Genomic DNA, 24,640 nt, shown 5'->3' on the forward strand with positions numbered 1-24,640 from the left:
AAATGTAATGGCTGCATCTCTGACCAGAATTGTCAAGAGGAAAAAAAGCAGAAATATGTCCAACAGCAAGTGAGGATTAGGGCACAGCATGCCAGCTACCTGCTTTCTATCCCTGAATGTATAATTTCACTTCTTTTATCTCCAAAACTGGGGTAACAGCACTCACCTACATTTCTAAAGTGTTTACAGGCTAAAGGGCAAACACCTTTGCTAGGAGGGATTTATTTCTTACTCTCCACAAGCCCATTTTTAAAGGAGAGAAATTGGGCACTCCTCTCTGAGGCTCCTGGTGCTTCCTACCTTGAGATCCTGTGTTGCTGTGCAGTAAGGAATCCTCACTGCACTTCTCGAGCAGCAAACCTGCCCAGCATGCACAATCCTTTCTCTACTTGAAAACATTCTTAGGGATTTTCAACTGAGGCTCAAAGGCAGTCATACGTTTTATTTATTTTATTACAAGGCATGTAAAAACTTGCATATCTGAAAAAAAGATATTAGATAGAAAACAGTAATAAAATTAACATTATTATCTTAAGAAAATTGGTAATAAATACATTTCCCCTTGACATTAAAATGCTTGTTATTTTGCACAACAATAAATACAGCATAGCTCTGGCATAGAGAAAGGCCAAGGATGGATACAAGAAGTCCATGTGGTGGCATAAAAAAGCTCCGGTGATTTTTTAAGTTTTGGCATCCTGCACTTGATGCACTTTGACACAATTTGCACTTTAATTTTAATTTTACTATGATTTTTAAACAGACCCATAATATGAAAACATGATAGGAAAATTTGTTTGACTATAGGATTTTTCCTTTAAATATTTTCAAAGTAAGAGATGTGTAGATTCACTGAAACTAATCCTCAAAATAAAGAAAAAGTACCGAACAGGTGTCTTTGTGGTTATTTTACAATAATTCTTTTTTTTTCAGCTGTGGTTGCTCAAGCCTGACCAGCCAACTGACAAGGGACCAATCTCCAGTCAGTTCCTCAATTCTTTACACAGTTTTTAAAAAAGAAATATTAACAAAAGGAGAAATAGTAAAGACAGTAGTATTCACTTCCCAAGTTGTGGAGTTTGAGGTTCTTACACTATTATCCAAAGGTGAGAGGAGAAAGAACAGGTGTATTCCAGAACAGTTCCCAGCACAATTTTGGGTCTTTCTGGTCTATACTTTTCTTTTCAAACTACTAAAAAAAAAAAAAAAAAAAAAAAAAAAAAGAGGAAGATATTTCCATGCACTGTGCTGTTCTCATGCCAGCACATATCATCACAATCACAACTGTGAACCTAAGTCACCGATAGCCCAATCTAATATAGATTGATTGATTGTCCTATGACAAAGTTTGATAATGTCCACAAAATGCCGCAAGCTCTGGCAGAGTCCATCGTTCTTAAAGTACTGATAGGTCATGGCAAGACTTGGACTTGAGTTTGAAGGCCATGTTCTTGTTGTTCTTGGCAACTATTTTCCCCCAGAAGCGCCTGGCTTTCTTGGGGATGCTCTCCCTGCGCTTCTGCAGCGCCAGGCGCTTCTCGTTCTTCTCCTTGCTGTCCCTGCGCAGCCGCACCTGCCGCACGATGCCCTCGAACAGCTCCTGCACGTTGTGCTGCACTGCCGCCGAGGTCTCGATGAACTTGCAGTCGAACACCACGGCACAGGCTCGCCCCTCTGCAAAACCACACCACGGTTACGCGGGCTCACGGGGCTCAGGGAGGGGGGACAAGGACACCTGGGCCTCCAGGGGATTCCTCCAGCCCGATATAGGCACTGATTAGTCTTTAATCACCTGATGCTGCCTGCTGGCCATGATCCCTCTGCCCTGTGTCACAGCACAGCTGCTTCCCAGGGGAAGGTGGGAGCATGGGGGGTTAATCCCCTCCCAGTAAAGCCCAGCCCATGCTGCTGGCTGTGAAGGTAGCCCAGAATGATGGACTTGAGCTGGGACACTAAGGCTGGGAGGACAGCAAGGCCACCTTTGATGCAGACTCCCTCAAGCTGCACTGAAGGGTGATGATGGCACTCTCCAGGCACACAGCACAGCACTGGAGGCAGGGCACTTTGTTCCTCATGGGCCATGGGTGTGAACCAGAGCCCTACAACTGTGGCAGTTTCAGTGAGAACAGACACATGTACAAAACTCTAATACAGGGTGTCTATGACTTCAGGGGTACATCTGAAATCATAGTTCTTATTCTCAATTACATGAACCTAAGCTAAACCTGACAGCTGTCTTCCACACACAAGCCAATTTATTGTCTTCTGACTTGCTGTGAATTCACTGCCAGGGCCACTAAAGTAACATGGATACACCTGCCATCTTCCTAAAGATCTTGCAAGGTGGGCAAAGACAAATGAGAGGGCAACTCTGGGCTCCCCATGAACCCCTCAATTCAAACTCTTTGCTTGGGGCAGCTGTGACAGGAGCCAGAGGAACCATGCACATCCATGGAAAAAGCGAAAAAGAAATCTAGCTTCTGGGAAACAGAAGAAAACTGAGTAGAAGAACCCACATTTCTGATGGGCCAAGACAAGAACATCTAATGCATAGCTGTGTATTATGGTGTGTCAGCTCAGCCTTAGGGAAGACCCTCCAAGAAGAGATTTTACTGGCTGCAGATGATGAGAACCAGCAGCAGTGCTCCCAACAGTCTCTCCACTCCTCTTTATGGGCTTAGTAGTTATCCATTTGTGTGCAGCCAAGGGAAGGCTGATTTAGCATCCCAAAACAAGGCAGTAAGGAGACCTTTTCTGAAAGGCTGCACAGTTCCTGCCCAGACTAGCAAAACAAAGATTGAGAGGGGATTTCAATTCATCAGGGAAGACAGAACTGGTTATAAAGAAGAGAAAATTTGGCAGCAGAATAAAAGGGGGCTAAACTCGTTATGCATAAACATGCATTGGGAATACAAAGGATTTCCAGCTACCAGAGACATCACATATTGCAGTGGTTTTACACTAGGAGCTGGAAGGGAAGAAATCCCATTTATGATGGTACTTAATAAATATAGAAAAGGGATTATCTGACATATAACAGTATTACCAAGGAAGGCTTAAGGACTTGGCAGACCCTTCTCAGTCCTCTGCCCTTTTTTCCAGTCCTCTTTTATTTTATTACTCTTTTATTACCCAGTCCTGATCACAATGTACTCCCTCAGCCATAGCACTGCAGTTTGTCCAAAAGCTACTAGATGACTTTTGAAGTTTATCTCGGGTTTATGCTCACAATTTCCTTACCTGCCACTGAAACTTCACGGCACCTGACGAGGTCGCTTTTGTTGCCAACCAAAATGATGGGGATGTCTTCTTTCTGGCGTGCCCTGCGGAGCTGTATCCTGAGTTCAGAGGCTTTCTCAAAGCTGGCACGGTCTGTGATGGAGTACACGATCAAGTAGGCGTCTCCCACCTGCATGCAGTGCTCTCGAATCCATTCTCCCTCGCGCTGCTCAAATCAAATGGGCAGACATCGTTATGCCCACAGCGGATTTTACTTAGAAAGTAAAACATTAGAGAATCCACATGCATTCCTGCTGTAAACTGTAATGGGTATGGTTTGAATCACAGTTATACTGCAAGTAATTCCAATGTGGTGATGGTATGAATACTTCACCACAAAGGAGGGCAAAAACTTGCCCCAGATAATTTATTGTGTTGGCTTTAGGCTGGAATGAGCGTGGTCTGGAAAGAAAGCTTGAATGTTTGCTTTATTGTTAAAAAAAGTGAAGACTTGAACTTCTCAGGCTCACAGTGTGGAGCCATTAGGCACGCATGCCTTGATGTGGGGCGGGATTAATCCTATATCTTCCCTGATTTTGATGTATGGAAACACCTATTTTCTTTCCCAAAGGAAACTTACTTTTTATATTAGCAGTAATTTGTATACACTTTCAACATTTGACTAGAACAAATTAAAGTACCTTGTTATCCCACATGTCGAGCAGTATAACAGTCGCGCTCTCCCCATCCACCATCAGAGTTCTTTCATACGTGTCTTCTGGAAAGAAAAGCACAAAGGTTGGTGATATATTATTTTGTGTCATCATATACCTTAAAAAACTCCAAGTTGTTGAATGTGGGGGGTTTGTTCACAGAGTTATTGAGCCAAATTTTAGGCAGGCTCACATCCAGCTCTTTCCTCATTTCCATCAGCACTGAATCTGTGCTCTGCTCATTATTGGTTGCCTGACTTTCCATGATAGATGAAGGAGGCTGAAAGATCAGGAAACAAAATGTTCATTATTTTGGCTGATAGTCTCTTTATCTTATGTGGGAGAGAGAAAATAGAACCAGTGGAAGAAATAACCAAAGGCTGAACATTTGCCCCATGGGAGCAGCAGAGTCCAGCGAGGCTGAGTAATGGAAAATATTTGCTTTCGCTTTAGCATGGACAATTTACGGGTGAGCAGTCACTGCTGCTGAGAGCAATACAGCGAGCAGCCTACCAAGTGAGGAGAACAGGCTGGTGTGAGGCAGCAGCTGTTGAGTTTGAGAGGGACTGAGACTTCTGTTGCACACTCTCTCCCATTACACAGTTTCCCACATCACCTTTGATGCCGAATAGCAGAAATATGAAAAAAGCACAGGTCAGTTATTTTGTACTGCAGCCATAAAAATTCATACCTGGATTATGAATGCCATGTGGCAAAATTCTGCCTAGATCTAAGGAGGCTTTTGCCACTCTGGATTTTTATCAACCCTTGCTGAGAAATCTGCTTCTAATACCAATCTTTCTTCTTTTTCCCCAAAGCTGAGGACACTAGAGTGAGCACTGAGGAGTTTGGACCCATTTCTAATCTCATACTAGTGGTCAGTGAAAAAAAAAGCCAGTCTTAAGGTAGTGCAACTTTTAAAGGATCTGTCCCAACCACACTTGTAGATAGGGCTGTGTCTCACCTGTGCCTCCTAAGACTCCTGCTGTGCACTGATGAAGTGAACTTTCCCCTAAATTGTAATCAGAGCCTTTCCTCAAATCTAGGGATCTACATCCCAGCAAAAGAATAAGCCAAAAATACTACACATTTAAAATAGTCAGATGGAGCCCATGCTTAAAATGTCAAGACTAAAAAGACAGCTAATCACTAGGAGTGGTTTCCCTTGAGGTCCCAAGAGTATGAGACTTGTGTTCATGAGTTAACTTCATCTTACAATCAGTAGCAAAGCCTCTCCATAAAAGCAGCTGTACTCCCCTGTTAGCTGGCTACCCTGAAACTATCCTTTTGTGTAATAAAATTTCCAGTGTGTAAGCTAAAGTTCCAGTTTGTAAAGCTAAAGTAAATAGTTTCTTCAAGTGACCGAGCATCTGTGAGAGAATAAGCTCCATGCACACCAGAGGACAAAATTCAAAAGACTCCTTCTGCACTGCATTACATATAGAGAAGCTACAAATGCATAATCACACTCCTTGAAAATACTATGCCTAAATAGTCATATTCAGCACTGATTTACACCTTGGTCAGTCCTAAGGAACTTCTGTAGAATATAAAACACACTGAAAGTGAGTGCTTAGTTAATTTAATGCTGTTCTCGAAGCTGACACTAAAAAATGAGAGCAATAACAACAGCAAGATTTCCAATTATCTCTTCAGAGCTGGCCTTGAAAATCTGTCACTGCTATACTCCAAGCAATGCTGCTGGAAGTGCAATGGAAAGAAGAAACCACACAGCTTCACATGAAGGAAAAGAAAGCTGCCTGACAGGCAGTTTCCAAATCAGCTGCACTTTCTGGTGGCTTGTCCGAGAATCCTACTCTGATTCTGTCATTTAACACTGGGAAAACTTTTATTAGAGATGCTCCAGGCTGAGAAGCTGGCAGAATTATGGAAAAAATTGATGGCAGAAGCTGAAGGCAGAGCATACCTAAATCAGTGAATTTCAAACCCCTCAAAGGCACAAATCCCTGTGTATCCAGTCTGAGACAGCAAGCAAGGAAATGTGAGTCCAGCCTTCCTGATATTGGGCTGTTTTAAATCCTGGACAAAAATTCTCCTAACTGGAGAGTTACACACACAAAAAAGAAGCTGCCCTGCCTATGCCCCCCTGAAGGCTGGAAGAGAAGCCCAGAAATTCTCTGTGGTAGCACTGGCACCACCACACCAAGGGAATACAGGCAGGAGACAGAAGGGATATGGGAGAGACAAAGAAAGCCCTGCATAGTGACAAACAAAACCTGGCAGCCAACTGCATGTCCCCTGGAAGCAACAGTGACTGCATCCTTAGGGACAGAGCAGATTGCTGTGGCAGCACAGCCCTTCCACAGCACATCCTGCACACGATATAGCTCAGGACTTGGTGCTACAGCTTCACCTCCTTCATGGTCTGATCTTTGGGATTAAACACTCTACTATCCTAAACAAAGCAAGGGGTCAAAGCGAGGGGGAATCATCAAAGAGAACCCTACAGCTTGTGTCTTTCCTCCCCTGGGCATCAGGCAACCAGAGTTTTCCTATTCTGTTGAAGGACTTTTATCTTTTTTCCTCCTGAAGGAGCCCATGCTGTGCAAGTAACATGAAACAAGGTTTTTACTCAAAATTTTATATATTTTACTCAAAGTCCATACATCCTGTGCTAAGGCAATCTGTATATACAGAAAGACTGTGATGACTTCTAATGATTTTTGGAAGTGGCTTTTTTCTTTATATATAATTTTAAAGTATTTAATTCGTGTAAAGTGAGGACCTGCAGTTGCTTTCTCTCCCACAAGGAAAGCTGTAGTCAGTCCTGTGATGCCAGTGGTGACACAAATGTTGGACCAGCATGAAAGCTCAAGCAGATTCTTGTGTAGCATCATCAGAAGCAGGAATGAGGCAGTTTGTAACAGGTATTTTGGAATGAAATGGCATGGGAATCTGAATTGCTGTATTTCAGTGGCTTTCAATCACTGTTAGAGAGTATCTTATTAATCTTATTTTGTTAATAGAGTTCAATGAGTTTTGGTGATCGGACCCAAATATTTGTTACCTCTGGTTTATATTAAACAGCCTCTCTCTTTTGTTGTGCCAGTTACTACAGGCAGAGCTGGCTGCAAGCAGGCACCAACAGCACATAAGCACCTACCTCCCAGCAGCTCACAGTCGCTGTCAATGCTGTCGTGCACCCCTGCAAAGATGTTGGCCAGCGAGGACTTGCCCACGCCGTGCTCCCCGATCAGCACCACGCGGTAGCAGCTGCCGCCCGACTCGGAGGAGATGACCGAGTCGGATGACTCTGAGGACCAGCTCCTCCTGTAATATTCATCAGGACTGATGGTGTAGCGTTTCTGTGGGTTGTACTCGTTGGAGTCTTTCTGGACCAGCAGGTTCTTTCCATCAGCAGGGATGCTCCATCGCTGCTGCTGCTGGTGCAGGCTGCTGTTGTGGGTGCGACGCATGGTGACATTGTTGAGAGTCATTTTTAACCCCTAGGGAGAAATAGGGAAATTACAAATGTTACCCGCTAAATATTTAGAAATGCTTTCTTACTAGCTTCAAGGTGCCACATCATGCTCCTCTCTAGGGACCTAATAGGTGAGAAAAGAAAAATTAGCCTTTGTGCACTCTTGGTGCATTCTGCATTCTTGGTGGCACACAAACAAATATTTTAATTACTAGGTAATAAGACAGAGCCTGTTTCTTAGGGATAATACCACCCTCACATGCTAAATCCCATCTTGTTTAGCCTTTACTAGCTCAGGGGTGTGCTAAATGCAGCCCAGTCCTGGGAAGAGGGAGTCATTGCTGTGTCCCAGGAGCAGCAGGAAGGGACAGTGCTCACCACACCGGTCCTACACAGCAGCTGCAGCCCTGCCAAGAGTCTGCCTGTGGTGCAGACAATTCCACCTCCTTTTGGCTTCACTGGGGACAAACAGAGACACTAGTCTCAGCTGTCTCCAGCTGCCAGTGCAGCTGGGTGTACAGCATCTTTCTCATTGCCTCTGTTAAAAGCTGAAACTCCTGGAAAGCAATAATTCACTGCACTCTCAGACAACTCTGGCACAAAAAGTCATGAAAGCAAGTCTTGATGTGATGGGGTGGATTTGGGTCTTATCTGTGGCCAGGTAAGCAGAGAATGATTCTGCCTCAGACAGGGATTTTTGGCTGATAAATAGAGGACATAGTGAAATTCAACAGCTTTTCTGAGGAGGTACAAGTTTAGCTTCTACAGGAGATATATCTGGGAGGAAAGGCTCATTAATTTATAGTTATTAAGTTGGTAACTTCATCACCACACTATTAATTAGATAGGTTCACTCTTCTTACATAAGCATAGCTCTTAATTACATTTTTTTCAGCAAACTCTATTTCTCTTGCTTGGAGGCAGAGAAGAGTGATGTCATTCTCACAGGCCAATAGCTACCATTTTTAGGAAAGTTTCTTTGATGCATTCCAGCTCCCAAAGTGACCATTATTTAGACATTTTTGGTTTTTGCCCTATATCTCATGTTTCTTGGCTCTCTCCTCCATATCAGTAAATAGGATAATTGTTCTTAAAATTCACCCAACCACTTCCAAACCTCAATAATAGGTGATGAACAGTAAAAAGTACAGTACAGCAATAAGTACAAATTGCTATTCTTCTTCATACAAAACTGTCTGAAAATTTCAGTGAATAAAATATCTGCAGGACCTAGGACAAATATATAGAAAAAGCACTGTCTGAACTTATTACAGCATACACCATATTTTCTCTGTGATGTGCAGTACTCTGGGACAAAATGAGATCGTTTGCATGGTCCTGGTCACACTAACTTTGTCAGCAAGAAATACACCTAAAGAAGAAATCATGCACTAAGCAAAGACCGTTTCACAAACAAAATTAAACATTTACTGTGGTTGAATTCTGAAATGCACTTTTTCCTTGCAGTATCCCCATTGAAAAGACCAGATGAAAAAAAGCCACATCTCATTCAGCCAGACAACAGAGAGTAACTCACAACCTGCAACACTCACTCACAAAACCATCACAAACATTTTACAATTTAGCCTCTCACAAACTATCACCCCTCATTAATAAAAGCCAAACGAGTCACACACTGTGCTCCAAGTTCAAACTGGTTTTGCTACCCCATACTGCATTCATCTGCCTGGGTCTCCAGGATCCAAATCCTCTCTTACTTGTGCCAGGCTCCTGCAGCCAGTCCAGTCCTTTGCTCCCAGTGCCCCTCTCTCTTGGTGGGCTGTGACACACTGAGCAGCTCTGCTGAAGTAAATCCTCTCCTGCTTTGGGGCTGCCTCTTTAATTCTCCCTCAGCAAACCTGGTTTATATTAAGCCCATCTGATCAGAGACAGGGCTTTTCCGTGACGTGGCTGGCCTTGCCATACAACAGCCAGCCCCCAGCTGGGAGGAAGCAGACATGCAGAAGAGAAAAAACTTGCAAACAATCTCAAAAGACTTACTCAAAATCATGTGATTGTTTTAATATTGCCAGTAAAATAAACACTTTTGGTTCTTGCACGATGAAAACAGGAAAGTGGAACAAAAATAAATAATACATGACATTTAGCCTCAGACAGCTTTTAATTCAAATGTTGTCAGAATTAATGATGATTTTAAAGTTATCTAAGTTTATTTAATGCACCAAATTCTGTAAATGCATAATATATCTGTTCTCTGTCTGCAAAGCACACTTAACCCCCTGCTGGACAAAACATTTCTCTGGAATAAAATATCTGAATTTAATTTTGAAATTTTTTAGAAATAGGAATATTATTCTAAGGGCTTGTTGGAGTCTTGTTTGTTTCTTTGTTTTGAAAGCTCCAATATTTACAAACCTGTTATTCTCTGTCAGCCTCCAAGTGGCTGTACCCAGTCTCCTGAACTGCATAACCATCTCTCTCTCACTTTTGCTTCAATATTTTACTACCAAGGGCTTGGGAAGACTTCTAACTGTGAATTCAATCTTACTGCAGCTGGAAGTTGGCAAAGATGCATCAGAACTCACAAAGTCTGCACAAAGTCACACAGTGTTGATGCTGTGCACAGAACAATCACTACGCAGTGAACAAGTCACAAACCCAGGGTCTGGTCCTTAAATTTTTATAGCCTCATAACTGATTGGCAGGAGAAATTTTGCCAGAAGAAAAAAAGTCCAAACCTGTTGGAATGTGTAACAACATACTTCTTCATTAACCAAAGAAGAGTAAAAAAATGTGACAAAACTACTTGCTACTTATTTATATAAGTATACATAAACCCTGTAGTCTGATCCCAATTATCCAGACTCTGGATTAAATACAATGATGTCCTACAGTTTTATATTATATTTACATATTTACATTTTATATTTACATTTACATTTACATTTACAATCTCCTGGTCCCTGAATCTAGTAGGATAAGTTCTTATCCTAGAAAGCCTGAACAACAGGCAAGCAAATCTTTAACTGACTATACACCTTTATTGAAGGGAGCACTAATGTGTTAACACTGCAGTTGAAATCTCCTTGCTTTGTTTCCCCTTTGGCTTTATTGCATCCCTCTGTCTTTCATGAGAATTTTCAGGGAACCATTCTAAAGTTTTAAAAGCCAAGAGCTTTTCACAAAGTAATAGTACTCCTCAATGTACATGGAAATTATGCAGATCTACCAAGGGTAGAATTGAGCAGAAACATGCCCTGATTTTCCTTCACCTGTATTTCAGTGCTTGGCAGCAGCTGAACTAGCCCCAGGTCCTGCATCTTCACCTCACCTGTCTCTTACACATCAGGCCTCTGCTGCTGAGTGAGAATCCCAAGGAGCACAAAGGGCCACATCCTTCTGTGTAGCTTGTACAGAGGGGCTTGTAATGCTTACTGCCCAAAATGTAACTACATCTCTCTCCAGGAATGTTTGTGGCATGGACAGTACTTGGCAAAAATACTTTTCCTGTTGGTATAGTCAACTTAGGTTTCTTTGTTCTTTTTTTTTTGTTGAAACATGCTGGAAACCATGAAGGTGAGAGGGTGGTTGGAGTACAATGCTCTGCACCTCAGGTTTGCACAGCTCTCTGTAAATTGTCTGTAATTTGTCACTGCTGAGTAAAAAAGCATAACCTGTCCAGTGCAGGACTGGAGAGATTTATGTCCAGAGTTATTGCAGCAGAACTGCAGCTCTAATGTCTCACCCAATTGTTTAACATATCACAGCAGAAAGTGCAGACAGAAGAAATAAACCAAAGTCAGTAAAGCCTTTGTGTTTAGTTGTAGTTACTGTTAGATTAAGAATTGCTGGACGTCATCTTTCATATCCTCTTCATAAAATTCAAGGCAGACAAAGAAAACATGTCTCTCAGAACCACACCATATATCTCTTCCATAAAGCCATCCAGAAGGGTTGTCCCAGCATGGCATGAAGTGCTTGTACTTGGGAACTTGCACATATTTCTCTTTGTACTGTTTCTTCTGAGCCTGCTCTGGTTTTCCAACTGGACAATTAACCATTAACTCTCCAGGTGCCATTCTGCACTAAGCATCCACAGGATGAAGCATTGTTGCTCCTCAGAGAATGCCATCAGCACTTACAACCTTCACTCATTCTATCTGTGGGTGAAACACTTTCTTACTTGTTTCTAAAGCTGGGGGGAGATGCAGCCTTTGTAGCCTGAGGATACTGACAAGGGATAACAGCAGGTTGGATACTGAAACACGTGAATTGAGTCCTTCTCAGGGATAAAAGCAATCCCACAGACTGATGGAGTCTGGTCTGTTCAGCCCTTTTGCACTCTTTGCTGGTCAACACTTCCAAGTCTTGTGCCTGCCCAAAACACAGCACTAGAAGAGACAAACCACGAGGCTGGTGCTGTCGCAGAGCACTCGAGTGCTTGGATGTAACTGCCTGCTGCAATATTTAAATTCACAGACATTGTTTTTCTTCCATCTTATCCACTCTCTGTTTCATTAATCACATCTTAAAGGAATTCTCCCTGCAGCCAGGATGAAGTAAACATTGCAGAGCAGCAGCTCTGCAATCCTTCCCCAGCCAATTACAATTAGACCAGGTGATGAGCAGAGCAATTAGGCAGAAATTTCCCACTGGTTATAAAAGCAGTGCTTTTTAGCTGACACTTAATTTGCCAGTTTGAATTGATGTATATGATGGCAAAAGTAGTTCATCAAACCTTCTGGTGTAAGGGTTATCCACAGAGAGGACATAAATCATCTTGAAGTGGGAGGGAAATTCAAGGGAGGAAAAAAAATTAAAAAGCAGGAAAAACAAAATTCAGATTTCTTTCAATGAAAACTCACTGCAGCATGTTTGAAAGTGCACTTTCTCCCTATACATCCAGCAGAGGAGTTCACCTTCATCTTTGCCCTCAGTGGGCCTGGCTTAGTAGACTTTGTTCCCAATAGTGAGCTGCCTGCACAGGCAGTGAATGAGCTCTGCCTGCCTTAGTCTCCTCCAGACCATTGTGGCATTTCACATTCTGCTCTGCCTCTCACATCTGGCAGTGCTGGCAGGCCCCTGGCTATTCTCAGTCCTACCAACAACAGCAGCTATGGACAGAATTAATTTGGGTGCTGGGCTGGGTAGTGCTGGACACACTGGGAGTGTCCACAGCCACTGCATGCCCTAGGGAAGCTGCTCCATTGTCACCATCCATCCCTGCTGCACAGGCAGCCACAGACAGCTTGATGAGCAAATGTAGAACAAAAGGCAAAAATAGATGTGGGATGAAGCAGCACTGGGCCCACAGCAATGGGACCATTCCATTATTTACAACAGCTTATGTCCACAGCTTTGCTTTTGCCTCTCCCAATTCACATCCAATGACTCCATGTGAAGTTTCATACTGACTGAAAAGGTACAAGGGATCAAACACACTGAGACTGGGATGGATGAGGTAGGGAAATTAAGGATCATGTGCCTGAGGTAAATTACTGAGGGTCTTAAGGGGAAGACAGGGCAGAGAAAAACATTGAGAAATTAGGGAATAATAAACAATGATTTATTTTAAGGGAAACTGTCAGAAGCACCTTAAAGTGCCACCATCCAATCTAAAAAATAGCCATTGCTCTTTTCAGTGGAGAAGATTTAGTAGACCCTGTTCCTAGAGCTGCTTGCAGGGGATACTGAATTTACTCCCCCAGCTTCTTTTCTTCCACATCACAGCAGCATTTATACAATTCTTTAACTGAGCACTGAAAGTAGAACATAATCCTTTGGTGATGAGCACAAGGATAGGGAAGAAGCACTGATCTGCAATCCTTGTGCACAAGTTAGCTGTAAAAGCCAGCATTAGAGCTCCCAGGGAATAGGATTGCCTTTAATCAGCTGACTCATTGGAGAACCCCTAATTAGTCTATTACTTGCAGATAATCTGGATTCTGATGCTCCAAAAGGAACTTGTATTCTATATCTGTGCACTGCAGAGCTTTGTTGGCTATAATAGGTGTCCAAAGGTATTTTCCCCACAAATGCATTAAGCCAGAACAGTGGAAGACTCAGCAGAAAATGAGAAATGAGCAACCAGGGGAAGAAATGCAGTTCATAATAAAATACAAGTTAATTTTTAGTCTAGTTAACCGAAAAGAAATTGAAATAACTGTCAGCTTTGAGGGGAAAAAAGAGCAATGATAAAGAGTAAATGGCAAAACTGGATTATTTCAGTAAGAGTTACTTAGCAAAAGGACTGCCTATTTCCCACTCTTGCACTCAATGACGTTAATGAACTCTGCTGATAATTGTCCAGGGAATGGGATTAAGTCATATATGACATAAATAAATGTGCTTTTCAATGCAAATTTTAAGAAACCATACTATACTAATAATAGTAGGACATGAGCTAGCTATAAATGTTCTTCAAATACTGAGCTAAAAAAACCTTTAGATGAATGGCACCAGCACAGAAGATTTTTTGTAGCTGGGATCTTTGTAGTATTCCACAATCCTCAGTACTGGTTCAGGAGCCACTGTTTCCTTTGAAGGTACAGGATTCACAGAATTTTATAACTTGATTTTATACCACTAAGTGAAGATGGTAATTCACCAACAGAGAACTGCTGCATCACAGATTAGAAACTTCAGCAGAGCAATGATCTTGTTCTGATCTTCAGAACTGTTGAAGGGAGATCCAGAAAAAATGTCTTTTGCTCCAAATGCAATTTCTTCTTCACTGTGGTGTCCAAGACTCTCACACTGAGTGCAGCCAACACTAATTATAAATACTCAGGCATACTCACACAGAAATACAAAGGAAGCCCTCAAAACCCTGCCAATAGAAGAAAATATACTTTAAAGATATTCCATGTCAGATCTTGACTTTCAGGATCTAATTGCATTTATCTGCACAACAAGCCAGCCTGGGATGGCAAGAGGGCACCACTGAGCTCTGACCCACCTTGGCTTGCAAAACACCTTCTGTTTTGCATCATCAAAAAATGTTTTGGACTCACTGTCTGAGTGGAGGAGTCCCATTTCTGGGTCAAGGCTGACGTGGGGTCTCAGGCAGGGTGGACGAGCGCTGGGAGGATGGGCAGGACTGTGGGTGTCTGCAGGACCCCAACCCCCACTGAGGAGGAGATTGAGGAAAGGTGGTGGCACATGACTGAGGCAGAGCTGAGTTTGCTTGGGGTGGTTCAGCCCAGGTCACAACAGGTCTTTTAGTCACATTTGCACCAGGAGAAAAGTGACAAGCTAAAAACGTGTCACACGAAACACATGGCAGTGGCTAAACCAGCCCTTCCTCCAAAACATCAGGTCACAGCTGGAGTGTGGTGTCTGGGTGTCATATCCATCCCCAGCTCTCTTTACTGTGCAGTCAACCAGCAGTAACAAAACCACAGCTAAATATGGTCTGCTTGGAGGGAGCTCTGATCTCTCCTGGTTTACAGTACCATCCACCCCATGTCCCTGGTTCAGCACTCAGCTGCCTGCTTGCCACACTAGCACCTAGTAAAGTGATGCTTCATGTGATTGCTCAGTGATTCACTGCCTTGTTTGGATTTTCTGGCTCCTGGGCTCGTGTTTATCAGCAAAACACACACTCTCCAGTGTCAGGCTTTCAGCGGATTGGAGCTGTACAAAATGCCTTTGAGCAAGATGCTCTACACAGTCAGGCGTAAATAATGTCTGTTTAATTGAACAACAGCATCTCTTTTATTTACATGGCTTTACCCTTGTGTCATTTATCATGTACACTTTCCAAAATGTAAGATGTGATAATGAACATACGACTGAAGATATGTTGTTTATTTTCTTTTTGAAGATCTGGCTCTTCACCTCTGTTGTACTGTGTTCATGGCAGGTCAACTGATCCCTGGCCCCTGCAGGTAGGATTCATTTCACCTCATTCAAACTGCTTGCCTTGTTTCCCAGAGTGACACAGACAGGGTAAACCAAGTAGCTGCAGGGTGATTCATCTAACACAGGTTGCATGGATCATGGAGATGCCTCTCTCCCCACTGACAACAGAGGGATGGGGAGATGAGCCTCTCTGCACTAATGCTGCTTTTAAACTGCACTGTCTGAAAGCTGTACTGGCAATCAAGTGAAATGAAGACATCCCTAATGGCCTAAAGACTAATTTTTATTATGATTTTTACTGATGTCCTTTTCAGGTGGGCTATAAGTAAGACAAGGTCTAAGATTTAATCATTGCACATGGTTAGAACTTTCCCCTCTAGTACAGAGGGTGCATAAATACACAAGCAACTTGGCTATAAAACAGGAGAAACCTGTGCATGTGCCACACTCACCACAGAGGGCAACAGGGGTCTTTTCCCAGTAGCTGCTGAGACACTTCTGGGGAGGAATTATTTCTGCAGCCATCCACAGTGACCAAGCACCGACTGCTGTTTTTTGACAGCCTCAGACATATGGCAACATGGCTGGTGCAGTTTTCTGCCCTGCTTCTGCAAGCCAGTGCATGCTGTCAGTGCATCCTACAGTCATGTCCTGCTCCATCCAGCCAGCCTCCTGACCAAGGGAGATCAGCCAGCGTGGTTTTCAGGGAAGATTCTCAGTAAAACAGCAGCAGTTGCAATGCTGTCAGCTTCAATCTCATGCTGTGAAGAGAGTTTTTGGCACTGAAGGCTCTTGCACTCTGTAGGAGCCAGAGAGGGGTGGCACAGCTGCAGCAAGATCTTCTTGAGCCCCCTTGTTAGGACACACACATGCACACGTTTGATGATGCCCAAGCTGATGGGTGGCCTCCTACAACAGCCACTAGTTTATCTTTTGCTTTCTCTCTATTGTTTTAATCAAATTTATCCATATTGAAGGCAGGCAGTAAAAAAGAGGAGCTGGGCATAGAAAAAAAACCATCATTAATCACTTAATCAACCATTTGGACTGCTAGCAGAACTCCCAATAATTTCACTGCATTGTGCTCCAGTACAAATCGCATTTCTGCAAAATGTACCTCTGTGATAATGTGTGCAATAACACCATCCTTCTCAGCAGTGGACTCTGCAAGGCCTCTGATATGTTTTTCCTCCTTCATGGCAATTAACATATCATTTAATACTTTCTGAACATATTCTACACTAGAATTTCCCATTAATAAGGGAGGACTTGTTCTTATCATCTCACTGAGCACACTACTGATTAAAATATATAAGAGACTAGAAAAGGTGCCACTTGTGTGTCACATTTCTCAGGTGAGTTGCTCTGAACTGGGTACCTGACATGCATTGTTCCTGTGAAGTACAAAATTAGAGAAACTGGTAGGAAAAAGATTTGATGTCTTGAGCCTGTGGAAGTAGATAGAGCCCTGTTTTTCACAAACCCTCTGTGTTACTGGAAGTTTAACCAATGGTCAGGCTGACAGTTTTAGAAACTAAAAGCAAAATAGCTAATTCAAAGTCACAAGCTCAAGGAATGTATTTCTAGCATGATTTATAAACTAGATGTGATTGTTGATGCTCTACAAATCTCAGTTCTGTGAGCTCACAATGGGAGCTGAGCAAGCGAGGCAGACACACAGCCCCACTGTCCCTCCCACTGCACTCTGCAGCCCTGGTCTGACAGACTTTAAACAATTCTGTCATGTTGGGTAATGTAAGACCCACAAACATGAACTGGGATGATAAAACATATCAGAATGAACAAAGAGAGAACAAGGAGGAACAATACAGACACGTGCCTTTGTAAAAGGCAGAGAAAATATTTTGATCTCCTAGTTACAAGCCCACTCCTGGTTGACTTCTGACCCAAGGCTGCTGCTGACAATTACATCACTGCTGGCCAGTAGAAGGCTGCCTCCAGTAGCTCTTTGCTCATTAGCAGGGCATGCAGAAGAGCAGCTTCATCTCAGAGAGTCAGTGGAGGGGAATGGGCTCCTTCAGCAAGGAGAGCAGAGCAGATAAGGTAGGATTTGGCTCTGGATTGCCTCCTGTGATCTCCCTCACTCACAGCTTAGGAAAAGATGAAGCTAAAATGAGAAGGACCCTTGGAGACAAAGTGTTCTTTTGTTAGAGGACTACATGGAAAAACCCCTGACAGCATACCTGAGCACCTTTAAATATCCACTCCTATGAAATAGCCCTCTCTTCTCTCACACTGGTACACACCAGAGGCCACCCTTCAATTTAGTCAGAGTCAGGCATAATTGAGATTTAAAAACATGTCCAAATTATGGAAAGGCAAAACAGCAGTAAAAGTCCACATGTTCCACTGGTGATGAAGACTGTGCCCCATACACCTGCACATTTCTGGTTCAACACCTGTGCTGGATGCTCACACTTCCCACAGAAAACAGAATGTATCTACTGCCTTCACTGCCCTGGACTCTCTCTCCTGTCTTTGCCTCATTGGAGGCTTCCAACATCCCCACTGGATTATTTTCTGATTACACTGCATGCAGCTTGTTAACTTGTTGTCCTGGGGTGACTTTATGATGCTGATTGTATCCCCATTTGTCTGTTCAGCCCAGAAATAAATTATGCACCTTCAAAACCAGATCTGAGAGCAAAGGGGGAAGAAGGAAAAGCAGGGGAATTTTTTTCACAGCTGTATTCAAAACATAGAGATAAGCAGTGCTCTCAGGGGCTGCAGACAGACAGGGAGTTTTCCCTTGCTGTTTTCACTGTTTTTTCTCTTGTTAGCTGAGGCCAGAAGGTGTTTTTGGAACTGTTCAGTCGTTGTTCAGTCCAGGAACACCAGGACTATCATCCAGGGGCCCCCAAGCTGCACTGAGACCAGGACACCAGACCCGAGCCCTGGAGAGACTGAGAGAGAGCCAAGCACACACCCACAAGGACTCTGAACCACAAAGGGCTCTCTCTGAACTTGCCATCTCTTCAGAACAAAAGGGATTCCATTGTTTAATACTATTCATTTTCTCATGTTTGTGAATACTTTGCTTTTTAAATAAACAGTTTTTCCCACTTTTCTCAAAGTAGGTTTATCTCCCAAACAGATGTGGGGAAAGGACACATGAATTTGCCTTTTAGAGGGACCCCTTCAGAGGCTTCCTCCCAAATTTGCCCTAAATCAGAATACTTGTTAACGTTTTATCTGAATTTTTAAAAAAAGAAAAACCAATGAAAGAGTTCAAGAGACAGAGTTTCAGAGACACATGTCCTACTCGTAGAATAGACTTCTTGACACCATGTAGGTTCAAGAAGTGTCTCTAATTTGCAGATAGTACATAATTTGCAGAGTGCAAATCACATTTTTTTATATTGCCAGGATCCCAGGGAAGTGCTCTCTCTGGAGGCTCCCGTTTCCCAGTGTCTCAGTCTCATTACTCACACTTATGTGTCTGTACCAAAGAACCTTCTGAGCCCAGAGGAATTAGGAGATTTCTAAGTGCTGCTCCACTTCAGCTGTCCAAAGTGCTCCTCAACCATCACTAACATAACAGTCCCTTTTCACCTAGCACACAGGCAGGAGAGGTATTTCTTCAGCTTCCTGATAAGCCAGAAGTTTCCCCATGGGTGCCCTTGCACTGGCTGATTCCATAACTCTTACAGCTCTGCCTGAAGTGATCATCAGCTGCTGTGCTCACATCAGGGGCTGCAGAGCAAATGGACCAAGTCATGTGTGGGCTTGTTCAAATTCAGCAGGAAAGGGAACCTGCACATTTGATCAACTTGAGGCTGAAAGTCTGTGGAACTGGGATAAAGAGGGGGTGAGGACAGCCTTCCTCAACAGCATTTTATCAGTGATGAGAGCTGAGACAAGATGAGGTCACTTCTCCCTCACCCAGGATGCAGTCAAGTTTTGGGGAATCAGACACAAAGTGCAACTGTCTGTGAAGGACCTGCCTGGCTCACATGACACTGGGTTTGGGATTTTTTTTTCCCCATATCTGAAGAATACTGGAAAACATTTTGCTCAGTGAGGAGAAAAGTTCCTGAATTCTAGAAAAGTGCAATATAAAGTAATGGAATGAGAGGGCAGATACTTAACAGACAACATGTGTGAACTGAGCATCTTGATGTGTTGCTCCATATCTTGATTGTACTCAGCAAAATTCTGCTGTTGGCCTCACCACTCTAATTTCACCTCCAGACCATGCCAGTGTTTTCTCAGTGGCAGCTGCATGTATCACCGGTCCCTGCTGAACACTCTCTCCTCTTTCACCAGTTCAGCACCCCATACTAAGGGAGCTGCCTTATCCTGGTCCTGGCTTGGTCTAGAAGTAATGGAAGTAGCAATCACATATCATTAAAAAAAAAACCAAGTTAAATCCAGTGGCAGTGAGGGTCATAGTCATGTGTGAAGACTGACAGCCACACCAGCTCTGTGCACTCTGTAACAATGCAAAAGACAGCATAAACCCAACCTCAGACAGGAGAAAGTAAGATATAGTGCCTTGCAGAGTCAGATGCAATGTACTGTCTCTAATATTAATTACTAATTATGTTAGAGCTGTACAAATCACCTGGTAGTAACCTTTTTATTTATTTAAAGTGTGCGTCACTGCTTTAGTTATTGTCTTTCCATGATGCACTTGTGGAGTGTATACTTTCCTGCAAATGGAGCAGCAAGTTCCCAAAACCCACCTGTTTAAATACACAAACTCTCCTATATGCATTTGAGGGAAAAGTGATTTATCAAACACCAACATACATGGAGAAATTCCTGAGCAGGTTGAACAGACCCTCCTGCTTGCTGTCACCTCGCCAGCTCCAGTGGAGGGAAGGAGCTGCCAAATTCAGAGCTTCATGAAAACACAGCTGCCCCAGGAGCTGCCTCCTGCAGGGCTCAGGCACACCAAGTACTGCCTGACAGGGAACATGTAGGAGGTCACAGCTGAGCCAGGCCAGCCCAGAAAATTTGGGGGTCAGCATCACATTCTTACATATTCAAGCCAATGTGGCTGTAAGTGACAGCAAACATTAAAAAGCTCAGTCCAAGCTTGTAGTTAATGCAGCAAGCCTGAAACATCTTAACCATATAAATAACTACTGCTAATACCTGGTGTTACCCAACAGCTGAACTAGGTTATACTATTTTTTGGTTTAATTGGGGATAGCCCAATATATAAATAGATTGTTTTTATGTTTAGCTGGGAACAAGGATTAGAGACTGGCTTAGTACAGAAGTAGATCCTGATTTCCACGTAGGAAATAGAAAGAGATTAACTTGACAATAACATCAGAGCTCACACACAGTGAGGAGCCCATGTGTGGTGGATTTCCCTGCTCAGGGATGTTTGTCAATGACAGTGATCTGACATCTCTGCTGGTTGTGCCACTTCCTGTGCTTAAAAAGGGCATCCCTTAAGTATTTCTAGACAGTAAATATGCCAAGGGAAGTAGAAGATTAATCATTGCTGACACTGAGGGCATACTCCAGGTATTAGAAGGCACCTGTTGTATTCCTTGTGCTGCCTCCCATTAGCAGGGCACTCCCTCCAGAGCAGCAGCACTTGGTTTTCAGTGGTTGCAATGTGCAGTTTTATCCAGACATCTGGAGCAGATCTCTGTATCATTAGGTCTTTGGCTTTAAATCAGTAAAATGACACAGGCATAACAATAATTGTGAGGAGTATTGGAAAAAGCACTTAAATTATTTAAAGAAATCATAACTGATGTGGAAAATATTGTTTAAATAATAATTTGCTTCTAACTGTTTAAAAGAAGACTTCTGAAATAGTTGCAAAGCAGGAGACTGAAACAATTGGAAACAACATCATTATTGGTTGACATACACAGTCAGAGGCCAAGCTGCATTGTGCCAAGCACTATACAAACATATATCAAAAATATAACCATTGTCCCAGGCAACTGTCAATGTCATTATTAAACTAGAGGCATGGGAAACAGAAGGAAACAGAAGGAAACAAAGAGAGAGCACTGGTCAACAGGAAGGGCAATGGCCAGAGAAAATCAACATCACAACAGGCATCAAATATATGCAGAAAAGTCTATTACTTTTATGCAAACTAGCAGAGAATGAAACAGCTCTGTGATCTTGTAGGGATCTTTCAGGCACAAAGGACAGCAGACAAAAAGGTATGGAAGAATGAAAACTATGGATAAATTCTCCTCCATTACTATGGATAAGAGATTTTTTGGTGGGGCAGCAGAGTTGAGTACATTTTCTAGCAGAATTCTAAATAGCTTTGGGGCTTTTAGGACACCTTTACAATACCTATAGAATTTATCATCTAGTTTCAGGCCATGTTTGTAATAACACAACATTTGGCCTCAGACAGTCTGTCAGTCTGAGTCATGCTTGGATTTGTCAGAAACAGAAATCACAGAAAAGAACACCTTGCCACTATTTAAACATTCTTCCTTTTTTTTTTTTTTTTTTTTAATTTTAAAGAAATGTTTAGAACACCTTAATATAAGTTCCCAGAAGTTAACAATAATTTTTTTATGCCCTTGTACTTCAATACTTTCTTTAATTCCTTTCTTAAATCTGGTACCATAGAAAAAGGAGTATCAAAAATCTAGTTTCTTACCAAGCCTATTGAGCTAGGCACTAAAACCTGTGCCTGGAAAAATAAAATATTTTCTATTAAAAGACCAAAGACTTTCCTATGTAACAGCACAATGAAACATAAAAACAACCACAATGGAAAAAATGGAATAGATTTACAGTTTTAAAATAGCATGCATGATACAAAAGTTCATGGGTCTATTTAAATTTCAACAAAAAGTTGGTTTTTTTTCATTACTGCAGAATGCATTCATTGTGGGTTTTAAGTGCCTCGATTTAGAAGTTGAAGGCAATTTTTATTAATAGCACATGTAATCCCAATACAAGAGATTCCTGTGGCAGATTCATTGGCTCCTTAAGCAGACATCCTTGGCATCAGTAGAGAAAAGGGCTGGAAAGAGCTGCTTGGCAAGGGGGATCCCTGTGGCAGCAGGGTCCCTGCTGGCAGTGTCACCTCACTGCTCCCACAGGCAGCCCAGGCTGGAAACCTCCTGAGCACAAGGCAAGGATGTGCATCCTCTCCCATCTGGAAGGAGATTCCACACAGAGATACTGATGAGCCCACCAGGCTGCCTGGGGCTAGAACACCTGGGGCATGAGGACTCAGGATGCTCCTCAAGAGGACAGACAGCCTTTGGGAGGCAGAGTGAGCACAATGCTCAGTGAATGTGAGGAAGGAAAGCCCACCTTGTTGGCTGTCACTGGCTGTAGCTGACAGCTTTAATCTCTTTTGAATAAACCCTGTTTATTCTAAGAACTCTGACATACAGCTCATGCTGGCAGAATAGGACTGGCACCATTACTGCAGTCCCTCTGGTTAATATGCATTAATTCAACTTGTGTCAGTCTTTTCATGGAAATAGTTCTTGTGAGGCAAGCAAGAAGAGAAAATATCCTCTTCCCACCTCCTTGGGAAGGCAAATAGCCACCAAGAAAACCCTCTGCTGAGCAGATCTTGACATTATGGTAAAGGTTTCATCAAAACAAATATCCCACAATCCACTTTATCAGCAGCCCTGGGAGATGTGTTCCTGAACTCACAGATCCCCAAACCTCCCTCCCAGAGAGAGCTACCTTCCACTGCATGGTCACCAAAACAGGAAACCAGTTTTTAACTTGCAGTTAAAAGGTAGCTGTTAGTCCATGAAGCATCAAAAAACTCTTGGATAAAATCTTTAGACTGGCAAGCAAGTGTGAAAAAGCAAAGGGAAGGTTGTAAGAAAAGCATCACACAATTACAGAGGAGGGTGAAAGAGAGCCCAGAGCTGCAATGACACATCTGTCCCTCTGACTGTCCTTTGAAGGAATTTAAGAAATGCCAAAAATTGGTCTGATACTGTACTAAATGGTTGTTTTTCTTCTTGTTATAAACTTGATTCTAGAGTGATTTCTGGCCCTAAGAGATGAATTCGAAGCTGTCCTGAAGGTAAAAGGGCAAGAGCTGTCATTAGCAGTGAAGTCTCTAAAATGAGCTACATAATGACAGAGACTAACAGATGATAAATTCCAGCTGCTGATGCTCCCAGTACACAGAACAGAGTTGTCATGAGCTACAACAGCTCTCAGGAGAGGGGAGAGACACGCCAGGATTGCAGAACCCCTTTACATCAATAATTTTATATAAAGTTTCCAGTGGAAACATTTTGGCACATCTACCCTTGAAAATGTCCATAAAAACTTTGCATGAAATATGTTTATGTTTTTCAAACTTTCCTTTCTTTTTATATTCTCCTAATACTTTGATAATTGCCAGTAATCTAACTCCAAGGCCATTCCAGTGTTCCATAAACCAGCAGGCAGTGGGACAGAGGGAGTTTTTCTGTTGCTATTATCACAAAGAGAATTCAAGGCAACTGCAACTCCTTGGAATGGATCTGAATTAATGTGGAATTCTTTTACTGATGTTTGCTGCCTGGGCATCCTCTGCTCCTTAGCAGCACAGTTGCCTCCTCTGGTCATGGTATATATTGGCATAGGCAGTCCTTGCTCCTGAGAAGTTTTTAAAACATGCTTAGGAGGATCTGAAGGCACAGGCTGCCCTGGTGACAGAGGGGGCCTGGGGAGAAGTTGCCCTGCAGCCAGGTCTGCAGCAATGTGACAGAGACTGGAAAGCAGTGACAGCACAGGGAGCCCCAGGGGCTTGCCTGGCAAACAGGAGATGACAGAGGGAATAAAAGCAAACAGCTAATGAAAAAGCACCTGCTGCAAACTGAGCACTGCTAAGAATGGAATAGTGTGGAGGGCAGTCCCTCCTCAGCCAGTGCAAGATCTGGGCAGGAGGAGCTCACAGCAGGGATCTTATACATGTGATAAAAGCTCAGTACATGCCAGATAAGGCCTGCAAGTTGAATAAAAGATCCATAGTGTCATGAGCATGACACTATACTAGATGTATGCATCATTCTCCAAAGCCTTTCCAAAAATGACAAATGACCTCAATGCAGATGTTTCTTTAGGTATTATTCCCTTTTCATGTGTCTACTTTTCCTCTTACAGGCATTTTCTGACACTTAGGTAAGTGATTAAGTAGATTGCAGAACTGTCAAAAGGGCCAGGCAGTTGTCATGATAATAGAGATAACAGATATTACATATTATTGTATTACACATGGACCTCACTGCTGAGATGAGTATAAAAAAAAATTACTGCACAATAAAACCAACTGTAAAAGAAAAAAAGGAGGATGACAGAAGGTCAGAATAAATTATGTGGAATATCAATAAAATCTCACAATAAAAACACTTTTCTGTGTTTGTCTTTTTACCACAAACATTTTTACAGGCAGTAGAATGTTGCATCCTGTGGCTGCTTCTGAACCAGTGCTTGAACATGGGCTTTGTATGAATTT

At 42.7% G+C, this 24,640-nt stretch overlaps 1 protein-coding gene across 1 annotated transcript; it reads right to left on the bottom strand.

Annotated features, from left to right (window-relative positions):
• Positions 1–401: 401 nt before the first annotated feature.
• GEM (GTP binding protein overexpressed in skeletal muscle) lies at positions 402–9,260 on the bottom strand. Its single transcript, XM_079299757.1, has 5 exons — positions 9,093–9,260; positions 7,057–7,399; positions 3,921–3,997; positions 3,241–3,445; positions 402–1,674 (listed from the first exon to the last, which is right to left on the bottom strand). The coding sequence occupies exons 2-5, from the start codon at positions 7,388–7,390 to the stop codon at positions 1,397–1,399; spliced, it is 894 nt and encodes a 297-aa protein (XP_079155883.1). The 5' UTR covers positions 7,391–7,399; positions 9,093–9,260; the 3' UTR covers positions 402–1,396.
• Positions 9,261–24,640: the final 15,380 nt, after the last annotated feature.

This window comes from Erithacus rubecula (genome assembly GCF_903797595.1).
Source record: "Erithacus rubecula genome assembly, chromosome: 3".
Lineage (NCBI taxonomy): Eukaryota > Metazoa > Chordata > Aves > Passeriformes > Muscicapidae > Erithacus > Erithacus rubecula.

Excerpts from the sequence above, each read along its gene's own strand:
- GEM (XM_079299757.1), bottom strand. The coding sequence starts at position 7,390 with ATGACTCTCAACAATGTCACCATGCGTCGCACCCACAACAGCAGCCTG. Across the intron at positions 3,446-3,920 it reads TCGACATGTGGGATAACAAG|CGCGAGGGAGAATGGATTCG; the intron begins GTACTTTAATTT and ends TGATTTGAGCAG. Across the intron at positions 1,675-3,240 it reads CCGTGAAGTTTCAGTGGCAG|AGGGGCGAGCCTGTGCCGTG; the intron begins GTAAGGAAATTG and ends GTGGTTTTGCAG.